The 17,225-nt window shown below is 39.1% G+C and overlaps 1 protein-coding gene across 7 annotated transcripts in view; it reads right to left on the reverse strand.

Moving 5' to 3' along the window:
• tns1b (tensin 1b) overlaps window positions 1-17,225 on the reverse strand; it is a 186,150-nt gene that overhangs the window by 96,506 nt on the left and 72,419 nt on the right. For 6 of the 7 annotated variants that reach the window (XM_072397924.1, XM_072397920.1, XM_072397917.1 and 3 more), the window contains exon 3: window positions 13,929-13,966. In XM_072397924.1, the coding sequence (XP_072254025.1) occupies window positions 13,929-13,966 (38 nt within the window). Of the gene's footprint in view, window positions 1-3,402; window positions 3,882-13,928; window positions 13,967-17,225 lie in introns of those variants that run through there. The other variant, XM_072397922.1, reaches the window with a different exon arrangement.

Raw genomic sequence — 17,225 nt, forward strand, 5'->3', positions numbered from 1 at the left:
TTATGAAGGTATTTTATGGAGCTCCTCTGTTTAAAGAGTCTTGTGAGAGACCTTTAGGGTATGCAGAAAATCTAAGTGTGTTGACTCCCATACCCACTAAAGGGAAAACAAATGCGTGAAGAAAGAAGTTTGCGGGAAAAGTTCTCAAGTTGTCAAAAAACAATACATACCACTAGAATCAAACAGATGTGTTGCCAGATAATTCAGTAAAATATGACAAACTATTATTGATGGACAACTTTGGACAGAGAGACACTAATTGCAGTACAAAATAATACATAACAGCAAACTGAAAACAGGCTTGATTTAGTCCAAGATGGAGGGCTTTCTCATGTTATGCTGAAGAAGGGCCTGCTGTTCATTTTAACTGCAGCATCAGCTTCCGGATATTACCCTGCTGAAACACCTTCCTGTGGGCCTATGATGACAGCAGTTTCTCGTACCTGCCAGATAACCTGCTAAGTAACCACTATAAGTGAAACATTATATGATGCCCTTGATAAATGCAAAGCTTTTATGCTCTGACTGGATGCTATTAATTATACTAAAAGCCCAAGTGGGAGGCACGATGCTTTGGCAACACTATAGATTATTTATTTTTTCAAATGTATTGCGGGTATGCAGTATGTGCCAACACCGAGTCAGAGGACAAAGAGCATAAACATATTACTGTGCAGACATTACAGTACCACAGGACACTTAGTGGGTATATAAGAGAGAGTCCATGAGTTCGATTATGAGATGACTATGCCACAATGTTGCTGTACTGGATATGCAGACTTTGTACTGTACTAGAGTATAACAATGAGAAGTGTAAGTTCGATTTTCACTGTTCTATCTGTCAATGAAACAAACACATCTTTTGAACGGTTCTAATCAGTATCAATGAGAAAATGGTAAGCAGAACCAACAGAACACTATGTTTTATAATGCTCTGTAATGCTTAAGCTATGTCTGCAAGGACTGAAACACACACGCTCATACACATTCATACACTCCATGGAAGGATTACATCAGCATGAGGAGCATGAGAATTCATGCTGCTGTTTTTTTTCTTTCTTTATGGCCCATGTACCACAGCCTCATCCCAAATCCCAGACTCCTCAGATCCCGCCCCCATACACACGTACACTAACACAGAGGTACTCAACACACACCTTCCACAAATGCCCCACCCTTTTTTTGCTATGGTAATAATGAAAAATGTCTCCTTAGAATTCCAGTCTGACACAGGCTCCCTGCCAATATTTTTCCACAATTCCAACACAACAAGAAGGCACAGGGAAAGTAGCCGTTTTAAACAAGGACAGTGCTGTGTTACACTGCCCTACAAATTAGTTGTGAAACTTCCCCACGGTATGACATTATTATTGGCATTATTATTATTTTATTTTAAATCCTCAAGGGCAGGAGCAGCTAAAGATACTTTTTAAAGGTAGTTTTATACCAGTGGTGGGTTTACCCCATAAGGCAATCTATTAGTTAATCAGTTGATCTTTGTTCACAGCATGAAATTTATCAGAAATTCCATCCATCCATCTATCTATTTTTTATACTCGCTTTATCCAACTCAGAGTTGCAGGAGGGCTGGAGCCTATCCCAGCTATCTTTAGGCAAGAGGCAAGGTACACCCTGGACAGGTCGACGGTCTATCACAGGGCCACAAAGAAACAAACGAGACAACTTACAATTCATTCTTGATTTAATTCATAGAACAAATAGTGAGCAGTGGAAGACATTTTGGCCCCATTTCAAGATCTAAATGTAAGACCTTGTTTATTTAAGTTTAAATTGTACTCATATGGTGCATGCTCCTAAAATATGTTTCATCCAATTACCAACCAGTACGCAGTAAGAGTGCAACTGGCCTCTTGGTCTTTAAGTATATAATGAAGCTGGCAGGTATAATATAGCCTGCTGTGTACATTGTACTTGAGGGGAATTTGAAAGTGACAGCATTCACAGACACATGCCCAGAGAGCTGGACATGCTCAGGGGCTACTATAACTAAATCATCCCAGCTCTGATACAGTAACAACTGGTGGTACCAGCTGAAGTCAGCTATTGTGTTCTAACAGATGCCCCTAATGTATTCATTGGAACCAAACAACCCTAATACCCTTAACCTCCAACTTACAAACCATGATATGCGTCTGGCAGCTTTATGCCTCAAGTCTACATAGAATTCAATGACCCAGAGAGTTTACAGCTGTCTGTCCACAGCTGGCCTTGGAAATCAGTACAATATCATGTTCTACATTTTCACTCTATGCCTTTATTCTTCTTAATCCTCCATTTGAAGCAAACAGGAGGCAACAGCAACTCCCTTTAACGTGCCAAAAATTCCATAAGAGCTGTTGGGTTTTCTCACGCCTGGGGCGATGCTTTCTGTGCAACAAATTTTGCAAAGCGCTGTTGTGAAACACTGCAGCCAAGTTCATGGATGCAGTTTCACCAGCATTGAAATCACTGGAAAATTGCGCTCACACACTAACTGTCTCACACACATATGTACTTTTAAAATTAGATATTGCTTTTGCCCAAAAAAGATCATTGGTAGTTTCTTTCTCGAGCTGTGCAGTGACATGTAGTATGTCACTGCACAAGTATGATGAAGTATGATGAAGTATGATGAAGACAAAAGAGAGAAGAGAAGAGAAGAGAAGAGAAGAGAAGAGAAGAGAAGAGAAGAGAAGAGAAGAGAAGAGAAGAGAAGAGAAGAGAAGAGAAGAGAAGAGAAGAGAAGAGAAGAGAAGAGAAGAGAAGAGAAGAGAAGAGAAGAGAAGAGAAGACATCCTCCACCACTGTCATACCATGACGATGGGCCATCAACCACATGCTCAGCAAGCCAAGCAGACCACACACACACACAAGCACGACAGTAACAAGCAGAGCTTTACATTACATTCCATAAACACATAAAGTTTATAGAATGTACACATGACTCATATACAGCAAGGTCTAAAAACATAACCACAAAACTGTAAACTAATGTATCATGCAGATTCCAATTACATGCTCATTCATGCTTATTTCTATCATCCATACAACTAACCAATACTGTCAACATACACCAGCAGCAGCATGATGCACTCTGCTGTGCAAACATGCAGGAAATTATATTTTATACCTTGAATCACTCTTTGCACAAAAAAATGTACATCCAGATATTAAACCTATTACTCACATACGGCAAAGTCCATAGACATAAGCACAACAACTATGTCAGGTCAGACACACAACTGAAAACATGCATGTGACAGCACTTTAAGCTTTCCGTTTCTCTGTACCAATCAAGCAAATCCAGAAAGCAGCAAGCTACTTGCAAAACAGAGAACAACACAGCCAACGCTTCCAGACAAGCACTGACTCTTGCCCCCCTTCCTTACAATCAGTCCTTACCTGAAACACTGCTGTGGCCATCCTTTCTCAATGAGTGTGTGTGTGTGTGTGTGCACGTCGCAGTCTCTCTTTGGTTTTCTCTGTTTTAGTGCTGCATCGTCCTTTGCCTCCCCCTCGTCTGTGCAGTGGAGAGGTTTTCTCTGTTCCTCAACCAGATGCTATAGCTAAATCCACTCACTGTTACCTTGGTGCAGCGCAGAGCCAGAGGAGTGTACAAGAGTGAGTGTGTCAGAGAGGGAAAGAGAGTTGGAGTGTGTGTTACAGGCTTCACGCTAATAGATCTGCCTAGTCTCTCCCACCCTCAGCCCTCCTCCGAGAAAACGAGCATAAAAATGTCTAAAGAGTCTTAATGTGAACGAGAGAGGAGAGAGAAGTGCAGCCAAAGGCAAATCTTAACATCCCACAACTGGAGACGGCGCAGTGCAGCACTCAGCGCTGAATAAGCAGGCAAAGTCTTGCTACAGTTTACAGCTATTTCCCTTCTCTTTCACTGCCTGGCTTTTCTCCTCCCTCTTGTTCAGACCATTTTCACCCTCCTCCCAAACCGGGAGACACATGAGTAACGAGAAAGAAGGAAAAAATACTGAAGCAAATTTCCCAGGAAGATCGAGGAGAGTGGGAATTTAGCTTTAGAAACCAAAGCTCTTTTCTTTCACTGTCTTTTCCTTGCTCACACATACAGTCCTTCCTCACAAGCTCATTCTTCATTCTCTCCTTGTTATCAGCTTCTCAAATTACAGGTTAAATATGAGTGCCCCCCCCCCCCCCCCCCCAACCACAAACACACACACCCGACCCCCCTCCCCACCTTTTCTTCAACAAACACACACCATTACAGTACTCACACACTCTCTACAACTGCCACGAAAGAGAAAGTACCATGACTGAAGCTACTGACTTCAATGCAAAGTCGGTGTCAACAGAAGCAAGGGGCAATGAAGTTATCAGTCACCACCTATGTTCATGGTATGTCTGTCAGCTCATACGCAGACACTAAATCATGTAGTTTTGATAGTTTAGAGTTAAATACAGTATTAATGGCATGTAATTAACTTAGAAATTAATTAAATTAATGAAAATACAGCATGATAAAGTAAGCAAATTGACTTTTTTCATGCAATTATCAGTAAACCTTTGATTATCCATTCATCTGTCTTCCTGTTCTTACCAGATCAGATCATGGTGGTAACATGCTAAGCAGGGTATTTGTGATGTTTCTCTCCAGTGATATGGTCTAGTTGTTCCTGAAGGACCATGAACCATTTACAGACCAGTGGAATTCATTGAATTTATTCAATATTAGAGGCCTGAATCTTTGCTGGGCACATGATTTGATTAAATTACAATTCACTCATTAACAATTTGATCCCTCTAAGGATAAATCTTCATACATCTCCATAGCCTTTTTAATACAGTAGGATAAATATGGCTATTGGACATTTTAGTAATGTATAAAATCCACACTTTCAGTTTTCCAAATACACTTAAAAAAATATCCAAAACTGACATCAAGAAATGAGAGACTTTTTAAATGACTTTCCTACTTTGGGTTAGTTTCCCTCTGCAACACCTCAGAAAGCAAACAGACCGGGAAACTAAAAAGCGATACTTGGGTTCTAAATTGACTGTAAATGTGAAAGAAACACTGGAACATTAGGCTTGAATAAACTTTGGAATACATGATTTCCATCTATGCATCATTAGATGAGTAAGAATGATTACAGCAATCAAAAATAGTCTCATTATAACCCACCAACTGAGAGTATGTTGTTTACACAGCCTCCATCACAAGGTAAGTTAAAGCCAGTGCGGCAGAGGCAATTGCAGAGTGTTTTCCCCACATCGCTTTGGGATGCTGCTTCTGGAAATGAGCTGTGAGGCTAAGGAAAATAGTGAAACCAAAATGATTAAAAGTTAAGACAGTACATAGCTCTACAAAGTCGGGAACTGCAGTGTCAGATGGTCAATCTCAGAGAACTAAGTTACAGCATCATCAGGATTGCAGTACACTTACGTGCAGAACGTATCAGCTTGCACAACTTTACCAACTGTTATTCAGTAACAGACGAGCACACATTGGAGAAAAATGTTTGGTACACATTTGTAGCACATTATAAATTACACCTCAACATGGAAAGAATGACCACTGTCTTTGATGTTGGTAGGAAGTAATTACATGGAAGGTAGCACTGAAAGCCACACCTTTAGTTGAAGTCTTGTTCACCAGATGTTAGCACTGTAAGCGTTATTTAATTCACTATTAATGACAAAGGCCAGGAAGGAAGGCAGGGCGGCAGGAGAGGCGACATGTGGTTTCTGGTAACAAAACATGCATGTTTATGTGAGGTAAACACCTTTAATGTAGGGACCAGACTGAACCCTGGGTAATGGGAATTCCCTGATTTTTAGTGTCTGTTTGTGTCTATGAGCTCCTGTACTTCAGGCTTTGCTCATAACACTCACTGCAATGGAATTGTACAACCCAACAGTTACATTCAAGCATGTTAGGAACTGTAAAGTTATCCGTCCATATTTGGGGCTGATATGTTTCTCATGGTCTGGTCCATTCCCTGTATCATGGCTTTTATTACCATCACAATTCCATGACTGCTTACTGTAATTACACCTAAAATGCCAGAGACAACCATCAGAAAGCCTCGTCATAACATTTTTTCTTTCAATTACTGCTCATTGCTCAGTAGTTTAGGAAGCTTTGTCTCTCCTTCACTTGAGCTTAAGCACAAATCATTTTCATTGGAGTGCAGAGATCCAAGGACAACTTTTTCACTCTGAATTCAAAAACTGGAAGAAATGTGGCAACTAATGTGCTAACTAAGGATGATAAAGGAGATAGGAGAAGGGGACAGATTAAGATCATGTTTTACTGTTTTACGTATATTTTCATTATATTTTCTTTAATTTCTCACTATTATTTTCCCTACATTTATTTATCTTTGTATTTTTTCCTAATTTTACTTTTTTTTTTTCAAAAATAATTCAACACGTTCTTTTTAATCTATAAATATTTTTTTTTGTATTACTTGGTTTAATAATAGGTGATCCACTTTCTCTACCGCTCATTGGTTCGACCGTATTTGAATTAGTGTGCAGAGGTTTGGGACATTATTTATAAATGTATACTACGTGTCCTCTGCTGCCTTCTGGGTGGATGCGTGCTTGTCCCTGCAGTGGCCTTCCCGGGTTCTGTGCCCTGGGGGGGGTGGGTGCATTGGCCCTATGCACTCATAACTGAGCACAATTCATGTAAAACCTGTACTTGCTTGTTATGAAGTTGCTGTGTCGTCTGTGGTTTCAAACTATCCACATTCACAGTCATGTTACATGTACTTGTTCTCCGCCTGGTTTCCCCACAGAGGCCGTAGGATGTTTTCTGTTTGGTTTCTACACATGTAGCAGCCAGTTGTCTGGTTTTGTCTTGTTTTTCATTGTTTTCTCCGATCATTTCTTTCTATCTCTGTCTCGTTTTTCTTTCTTTTTCTTTGCTCTCCTTCTTTCACTGTCCTCCTGTCAGGTTAGATATTATTATATGTAAAGTATTGTCACAAAAATAAATAAATAAGCAGTAATTGGCAATCAAGGGGAGTTTTACATTCATAAAGCTATGCTACATGCTTTTAGGCTATTGACTGCAAGCTAAGCTAGCCACTAGCACTGTTAGTCTTCCCTACTTCCTGTCTATGTCGCTGTGTTGTGAAATAGGCTTCACATGACACACTCCACGAAAGACCCCCACCATATGCACTGAACCATGCATACATTTTTATATTTATTTTTGATTATGTCAAGGAGTGGGAAAAAGGAGAGCTGACATATGTTAACGCAAAGACCTCAAATGAAAGATGCAAAGTCAAATAGAGGGAAGTACAGAAAGAAATACAGAAAGAAAGCTGTATGGGTGAGGTTCAATTTCATGAGTCTGACTCAGCCTTTCCCAAGCAATGGCAAGTCTCCTGGCGACCAGTGGAATATTTCACCAACACCCATGTAGCATACGGACCATATTTTATGTGAATTTTTCTCCTGGATGTTCATACTTAGGCAGCATTAGCTCAGACTAAGTGGAAACAAGCATGACACGGAAAAACCACCACCTGAAATACACGCACAAGCTGGAGATATTGAGGTGGGGAATGTGAACAAAAAATCTCAGATGACTCTCTACCACACCAAGCTACTGCACCCACAGCGGTCAGAGATCCTTCATGATGCCAGATAAGACAGTGAATACTCAGCATCAAAAATATGGTACAAAGAAATTATATTGTATTATATTGTAAGTCACCCCTCTTATTAAATATTGGCTCCTCCATCACTGTCTTCTTCATACATTTGGCCCATTGTTGACATTCCTTCCAACAACTGTTGATTACTCCATCATGTTAAGGGTTGGGAGTTCCTGTTTGTTTTTTCTGCTGTATCTATGCACATTTCACTACCATTCTATTACTAAATACATGGCCATAAGCCACAGCTCCTTGTGCAAGCCATTCGCTCACACATTGAAAAAAGCGAAAGATGGCAGATGGTTGTCTTTGGTTTTCATAAAGCTCATAGATCAGCAAAAAAATGTTTCAACTTTTGCAGCCAAGTTACCATATTTAAGCTTGAGGGGCAACAGCCCAGTTTTTCTATCTAAATATTTATTTTATCTTTTATTTCTTTTGCTAAGGGAGTCAAGGTTGCAAAGGTTAAAGTTGCTTGTCTAAATATATTGTGTTAATGTTGCTGATCTAGAGGCAGAAATGCAAAAAAATCTATATTTTTCATTGAGGGGAAATTGTGTGAAAATGAGAATTGTTGTGTTTCCATGCCCTTGATTGAGTCCTTTATATCTACAGACAGTGGGGGCCCTCTTCCAGAGTCTGCAATGCGGCACCAACATAATTCTAAAATATACCGTATACACCCATCAGCTATAGCATTAACACTACCCACCTGTTATTGAGTAAGTCCTCCTAATGTCACTAAAATAGCTCTAAGCTCACAGGGTGTGGATAAAGAACACCTGAAGGTACTACGGAGTGTCTTGAACTGGGTTGTTAGATACAGATCTTTGTGATCCCTGTGGGTTGTGGGGTGGGGTCCTTGTGGATTGGGCTTGCTTGGGGAGGAAGGACACCAGGTGACTCTTGGTTTCTGCTGCCCTACTGGGGAAGGCTTCTTCTGTAAAAGAGAGCTGTAGCCATATGAAGGTGATGTGACTGGTCTACAAAAAATATTTAGATAGGCAGCAAGTGTTAAAGTAGCATCAATGTGAAAGCCAGGATGAAGGTTTTCCCCAAAGAACATTTACTCTTCTACAGAACAATTCCATTCAGCTTCACCTGTCAATGGTTATAGTGACGTGGCTGATCGATTTACATGAAGCAATTATTGGCTGTCATGTTTACAGCTTGCTTTGCTGCCCTCAAATGACAAAAAAGAAATCAGCTTTATATTTAATTTGAGCACACTTCCAAAAATGCATAAGCTGAAACAAATATTAGATTTCAGTTTCTGAAATGTTATATCTACATAAGAAACCATTTGGAAATCAGTTAAACTCAGTTAAATTAAAAACTAGATGAATCACTTCTCATTCCAAAATTAAAGGCTGTGTGATTGAGTCTGTGCTTGGGATTTGGTCCTTTTTTCTATGATCGTTTAGCGTCATATAGAAAAGGGGAGAGTAGCAAGCATGTGTTCTGTCCTGTGACTGCTAATTCAATTAGCCTCAGAGCTGCTGGCTGGGTCTGTATTTGATCAGACTTGGAACTGCTTTCTTGAAAACACAGTACACTCAGCTACCGTGGCATATACACATAATATTTTGATTATGAACACACCCTGATCATTTTATTTTTGCCCAAAGAGTTCCTGTTCTCAAGCTGTCAAACTGATCTGTATTTGACATGGCTGTCCTGTATGTTTTCTTAACATAGGTTAACCCCCATCTACTGCTACTCTCATTTCTTACTCTCTACAGAGTCGTCACATGGAATAGGAAGGAAGCTGGTAATGTTGTCACTGGGATTCCATACCATGCAAACATCTTTCACATCAATCAGGCTTAAGTAATCCCTCTTTTACACTGAAAAAATAAATCATCTTCCTTTAATCACTACTTCATCTATTAGTCTGACAGCAATATCAAACTGAAGGCTTACAGAATTAAGGGCTCAAACACATTAGTTAATGAACGAGGAAGGTAGAATTTAAACAATTCAATTTCGTAAAGGTGAAATGATATTAGTCATAAAATTTTAGTACATCTCATTAATCTGAGTAATAAATGGCAACTGACAGAAAGTATAACACAGTAAGCAAAACTGAAGTCTTATGGGAGAGCTGGAGGACTATGAAATATTTATGATCATATTGATGTAGTTTCTCAGTCATCCAGGTCATCTAGTTTAGAACTGAAGTAGCTTTTCGGATGAGAGGTTAAACATCTTCAAGATCCAAAAAGAACTCCAGTTGCCCTTACTTAAGCTCTTAGAATTTTTGAATATAAGAAAAGTTGGGCTGAAACTCAGTTGCAGTGACTCAGCTTCCAATAGACCCTGGTGTGATAAAACAGCCACGTTGCAAAAATTTGTGGGATGGTATCAGAAAGTCACTGGATCCGAATTTAAATAATTTATCTCATATTATCCTAATAGCTGCTTGTACTGCTACTGGCAACTTAGTGATGCAAATCAAGGTGTCCTTTGATGTTCCACGAATAAGAAAATAATGATGAGCTGTAAAAGTTAACCATAGCTAGCGCTAGTGTGAGAGCATTCCATCAGCTCCTTGCTCCAGGCCGAATTGATTGTCTATTTTGACCAATTTAGAGTAAAATTTCTGTACTTTTGGTGCTCCACATGAAGAGGTTGTACTGCTTAACATGGAGAATTAAAGCTGAAATTTCAAACTGCACTTCAAAATGGCTGACTCACAACATAGAGAACTAAATGACAAATGAGTGGACAAATTGAACAGTCTGTTTTGATTGATTAAACATGATTAAAAATGCTAAAAAATATGACATTAAACACTTAATTAAAATAATATATAGAGGTCTAAGTGTAGCAACTAAACTACAGAGCTGCACCATCAGAACAACAGGGGCTTTAACTAAGGATTTGCATTTGAAGGATGTGCCCTGCAAACATTTTAAAGACCTGGCTTTGCACGTGAAGCTATCTGCTGCCAGACAGCTGTTCTGACCTTCCAGATTTCTAGATTCAAGCAATGTTAACCAGGTGAGGAGTAGGGCAGCTGCAAACCTGATGATCTCTTGAAAAAATGCTCTTAGCCTCACGTGTGCATATGGGTGTTTGAATGTGTCAAAGATAGGGTAGCAATAAATAACACAAGAAAGGTGGAGTGTCTCATTCTTTACCACATTCAGCAAAACAAAAGGAGCAAATATGTACTTTTGACTTGGCAAATAAAATGAGCCAAATAAGGACATGTCTATCAGCAAGCAGCACGCCTCCAACCTCCGATGGTGTGTTGAATGAAAGAATTGGAAGGGGTCACAAACAACAAATCTGAAATAACAAAGCACGAGGTGGAAGTGAGGCAGGATAAATAAACAGAAGTTTTATCTACATTTTCAAAACATGCAGTCTGGGACTTTCAGGAGCTGGGAAAAATGAAAACAAGTGCTTAATCATTTAAAGAAGGGAATGAAAAACTTTAGTGAATGGGCATGTTCCTGTGCTTTGCTTCTTCAGAATTCTTTCCTATTTATTGAGATTAATTGACAAGAAAATAATGACACAGTGCAATATGTCAACTGAGGTTGTATTTACTTATTTTCAAGACCTGATGAGTACAAGATTATTTTTAATCATGGCCTGATCCATAAATCTCAGAATGGAAAGAGGGTGTGCTGTCTTTTTCACAAGGCTGTATTTGTTCTACAACCCTAATTCCAAAAATCCTGAATTTGTTGGTAGCAACTCATCACAAAAATGTTAGGACGGGCAACAAGAGGCTGCAAAAGTAAGTGGTACTGAATAGAAACAGCTAGAGGAACATGTTGCTAACAATTAGGTTAAGTGGCAACAGATAAGTAACAGGACTGGATATTTAAAAAGAGCTCCTTGGAGAGGCAGAGTCTCTCAGAAGTAATCTGCAAAAAAACTGCATCTTTAAATTGGGGAGAAATCTCAGCATAATGTTTCTCAGTGTAAAAATGTGAAAACTTTAATTAATTCACCATTTATAGCGCATAATATCATCAAAAGCTTCAGACCAATCTGGAGACAATTCTGTTGTCTTTCGGTTGTATTATGAATCCACATGACAAGGCTTTGCCCCCTCCAAAAGAAAAAAAAACAGTGTCCAACTGAGACCAAAATGTTTTTATTTATTTTTATTTTTGACCTTATCATGCAAATTCATTACAATACAAAAAAGGGTCACAACCAAGTGCAATATACCACTGTAACTAGAGTCTTTAAAGGAATAAACAAAATCATGCTTTCCTGAATGAATTTCAAGGACAACTGAGATAATCGTGTTCTTACTCTACTGAATTGTTTATGCAATTGTAGGACCAGGATGGTAGCTTATATCAGGTATTTTACAGTAAAAAGAGCTTTTATGCAGTGTGTTTCCTTTTGTTAAGAGTGGCGGGAAATTCCTTGACATCTTGCCTCTTTTTTTTTTTGTAAGGCTGTGAAGTTTAAGCAAAATAAGTTTGACTTTGAAATCAACCTTGACTTCACTTCAACGGTGAACCAAAATGCTTTCTTTGGCTCCTTCCTGTCGTCACCCGGACGAGAAATTTTACTAACAAGATATAACACATTTTTTACATCCACTTGTGAGCAAACAAGCATGAGGGAAGAGAACACATTTGTGACCATTTGTTTGCAGTTATCAGGTTAAATATGGGACATATTATCTCCAGACAGAGATTTATAACTGTCATGTGTACTTGGGAAACCTGTCACAACTTTGTTAATTGTTGAGTTTTTATAGAGTTCATAGTATGTAAGGAGGAACTTTAGTTGTTTTTTAAAATAGTTCAATCACAAAAATGTAGCCTTCTGCCTCAGGCCTGAGTGCAGATAGAGATCATGCTTGACCCTGTCGTGGTCACACCCTTGTTTTTCATCTCAGACTTGTTAGCAAATTGCTTCCTGCCAAAGCTATGACAAATTTGTGCTGAAATGTTTGGAAAAGGAAATGCTGCTGTGATTTTTGGAGATGGAAAGTCACAGATTTGGGTGTGCAGACACTGGCAGTTTGTGCTGGCCTTCTGTAACAGCTCCTCCCACAAATTTGACCTCTGGCTTCCTGAAATTCAAGTGTTATCAACACTTATGCGCTATGCACCGCCATTCATCACACTTTGATCTTCAGTGTAACAACATAAAAACTGAAGTCCTGACCAACAATTTAATGGAATTGCCCCTTTATGACTATCTTGACAGCTAGCTAGCTTGACACTTGGTGCTGACAGAAAGACAAACTGCAGTGCTCACATTCCACAATCTCAGCTCTGATCCACAGACTTTTTGTAAGGAGTGGATGTAACCCATTAGTTTGTGGTTGCAGATGTCACATGCCTCTATGTCTTTACAATGATGTCATCAGACAAGGGAAGACACATGCTAATTAAGGATTTAAGGTCCAGCAGCAGCTCATTGTTGCCACTTGCATGTAAATTCAGGGAGACATTGTTCAGCAAATAGAGGCAGAGAGTAAAAGTTAGGATAAAACAATGCAAGGCCCAATAGCCTGAGATTGTCATTTCAGCCATTTATTTATTTTTTGATAACTTTTTCTTGGAGGCCTACCTCATATGGCTGGCCAAAGCCCCCTCCTCGTATTTACCAGGGCTCCTCTGCCCTGCACCCCTGGCATTTCCTGTGAGTGGGCAAAGTGGCAACCAGCACCCATTTCAATAATGGATACCAGATGAACTGTGTGTGCATAGGTGTGTGTATGTACTATATGTTTACGTGTGAGATTCCAACTGTGAAATCCTAGATGGAAAATGTACCTTGATATACATAAAGCATACAGCTTTCTTTTTCCAATAACCCAGCACAAACGTCAGCTTCTCTCTGTTTTCCCTCCCGTTTTCTTGTGGACAGGCAGGAGTGCATACAACAAGATGAATCAGGGGATGAATCAGGCTCCATCCAAAGGTCTTTTATTTTTAGACACAGGGCAATCTCCAAGATGAGGAGTTCATCCAATGTAAACATATTCTGGTACATTGAGTACTTGTTTAGACATTCTTAAGATTTTTTTTGCAGAAGATAAACTCCCCAGACTCCACCTACCCCAGTATCTACATGTATATGCACACATACCCTAAAAGGGGTTGTGGACTGACTCCACCTGAAGCATGATATTTCATCCTGGGACTTTGTCATGTTTGTTATAAAGTAAAGTTAAGATTTTAAAAAGAGGCGATGTGATGCATGAAAGCACCAGCAAATACAAAATTATATGATGTGACATTGCTTTCTCTTTTATGTCTTCAAGTGTGAACTTTTGAATATGTTTATTCTTACCTTGACTTCACATTTCTTGTGGCAAGCTATTCGGCACACTGGAGGAAACAGAAAAAAACAAGAGAAAAAAAAATTACTTCATTGTGCATAAAAATCTACCCAACATCATTGAGACATCCTTGTGTGGTGCAATATGAATGATGACATTGAGTAGCTGTCAAAGAGGCACGAAAAGGTCCATTCAAATCCCACAGTGTTTGCTCTGTGGTCAAAGTCAAATATCTGCTGTCAGTTGGCTAATACTGTCCAGTGTCAGCTATGTGCTCTCAGGACTCTGGCTCCCTCTCAAAGGCTTAATTTATTACTCTGAAGGACGAAACACCAAAAGAGATCAAATGTCTGAGTCACTGGTGTAATAAACTTCAACAAAGAGCAAAAATCCACATGTGGTGGTCTTACTGAAATCTCTTTGATTAATGAAAATCTGTACTATCAAACACATTTTTGTGTTACCATGCAATAACAATAATAATATTAATTGTTTAACAGTTGGGCATGTCTGAGAGATGCTCATAAATTTATAGACATAGCGTAACTGCTTTTAAAAAGAAAAACATTACAATAAGGACAAGACACTTGTATTTCCAGAATAATTTACAATACTTCCAGTTCTCTCACATGTGCATATGTAGTACTGCCCCCAGCCACAGACTGAACATAAAAGATGGATGCACAATCGATGCTTGGCTCCAATCTGAGGTTTTTATGTTGACAGGAACCTGCCAGATGAAGTTTAGTTTTTTTATGTCTCTGATGGTTGAGAAATAGAAATAAAGAAACAAAACAACAGTTATTGAAATTGTATCATTGTTTTCCTACACAGGCCGTTGGAGACACTCTTGGACAATGTTTTAAAAATTCGAGCCAAATCTTCTCCTTTTTCTTTTCTTTTTTCCCCTTCCTATGTTTTGGAAGGTTAGAGGTTCACTTCCTGCCTTCACAAGATCACTTGTCAAAGTGCGTCCTTGTGTAAGACGCTGAACTTCACATTGCCTTATACTCCTTTTCAACCATTTCCTGGATACTGGGCAAACTCTAGACCCAGCTCAGAGGTGGTTGAACGCCAGAACTTTCTAAAAACTGGTTTGGTTTTCCACAGCCAGATAGCCACCCCACAGATCACAGAGTTTGTCATTTTTTTCCTGCAAACCTATCACTTACTATTAGTAGTCTGGTTTATAAAAATCCTGTTTCAACAACATCCTGTGTTTGTGAATGTCTTTTCCAATGCTGACCATACCAAATATGGGTATTTCCTTCTGAAAATTTGCTGCAACCAGAATTTAAACAAGCTGTTTTGAATGCAATCTTCAATGTCAGCTGGTTTTTATACATTACAAATTTCTCTTTACAAATTAATTTAAATACAGTGACTATAAATAAAGCTCTGTGCGGTGCATTGGACAACATTCACAAATGCAGCTTGCAATTTTAAAACAATCAAAAGTAGGTACATAAAAGAAACCACAAGCTCACGTTCTTCCACTACTGCATCTACTTCATAACAAGTTTTTTTTCAAAATATGGTGTCCCAAAGTTTTGATCGCTCTGGTTGGTTTCAATAATGTTTTTTTTGCTCTGGACCAGCAGAGAGGTGGTTCAAAATTTGACATTGGCTCTGAACCTAAACTGAAACTGTTTTGGTCTGAATAGAATAGATGTATTAACTGGTGTATGAGTATGTATGATTAAAATGAGACTATAAAGACAAGGAGCTTGTGAATGAATGAATGTGGCTGCTACTATAAAGTCCTTTTAGAGGTCAAGAAGGCTAGCAGAGTTCTACATAAATGCACTCCATTTTAAAATGTAATAAGAGTTTGCAACACATTACCACAAGTCTGTATTGATGAGGTTTGCTTTAGCTAAACTTGGCTAATGTAAGTGGGCTGAAGTGTTTTGAATTATATTTACTAGCATGCTAATATGCAAGAGGTTTAATGTTTACCAAGATCATCAACCTCGTTTAATATAGCATTGTGCTAATGTCTGTCAAATGACAATAATACATTTAGTTTAACAGGTATTTGGTAAAAACAAGTACACTAGTGGACCAATTGAAAATTTTTGGTTCAATTACAACATAGAATACAACAGAATAACATTTAGAGGCCTTTTTCTTTCTACTGGCCCACAATAACTAATTTTTGTCCTTTAAAAAATTACATGTAAACCCTAAAGTATAAAACAAAAACTTGAACTGAAAAATCAAGGGATTCCATACAAATAAGACGGGTGGCAACACCCATTCCGAAATCCCGCCATTCCGACATCCCGCTATTCCGACATCCCACCATTCCGACATCCCACCATTCCGACATGCAAACGTCCCACCATTCCGACATCCCACCATTCCGACATCCCGCTATTCCGACGTTCAAATGTCCCACCATTCCGACAAGGCTTTCCGTTTAAGGAAATGTGCGTTACTCAAAAGGTGAGTCCCTTCTTTCTGTTCATGCAAATTATATGTTTAACACATGTTTACAGACAAGCGTTATTAAAAACACAAAGTCTCGGCAACTGGAGGAGGAGAAGCAGACCGCGGTGGTTTTCAATCACACACTCCAATGCCACTTGTTTCAACTTCCGAAAATTTAATCCAGGAAAAAAAGGCTTACAAACATGGACCGAAACGGCTCCATAACACGCACAAGAATCCAAAAGAAACGAAAGTTAACTAAAAGAAAGCAAATAAACAGCATGAAGTGGTCAAAATTGGTTTTACGCATGTCTATGTGCGTCTGGCACATGCGTCTTCGGGCTCTCCCACGTTGGTTTGTGGATGGAAGCTATATGTTCAGCTGTAATGTCACGTAAAAACAATCTCTACATGACATCTACTCCCAGGTGTGACCAGTTTGGTCCTTAAGATATCAACAGGCTGTATAAAGCCTTGCGCAACGGCTATGTGTTTGTGCCAAATGCGCAAAGCCCATCCGCACTTCCCAAAATTGGAGTGAGTACTCGTAAATCACGTGAATAACATGAATAAATGTTTTTACTGCAGTTTGTTGTGTTTTATACGTTCTATGCTGTCATTTCTCTCTTCTCCTATTGGCAAGGCAAGGCAGAGTGCTCGCAACTGTGTCCTGTGCAGTAGCCGTGATATCTGTAATTGCAATTATTACTTTTGCATATGATGACAGCGTGCAAAAGACGCATGGGCTCAGTGGAGAGCTCCGCTCCAGCTGGCAGCTGTGACAGGTCACTGACACTGTATTTCTGCTTAATCAGTTTCAGTCTCGCCAGAGTTACATTAATATCTGTATTTTTATATTTGAAATTCAGGGGATT

The sequence above is a fragment of the Leuresthes tenuis genome, unplaced genomic scaffold (genome assembly GCF_036924035.1).
Source record: "Leuresthes tenuis unplaced genomic scaffold, fLeuTen1.0.hap1 SCAF_12, whole genome shotgun sequence".
Classification (NCBI taxonomy): domain Eukaryota; kingdom Metazoa; phylum Chordata; class Actinopteri; order Atheriniformes; family Atherinopsidae; genus Leuresthes; species Leuresthes tenuis.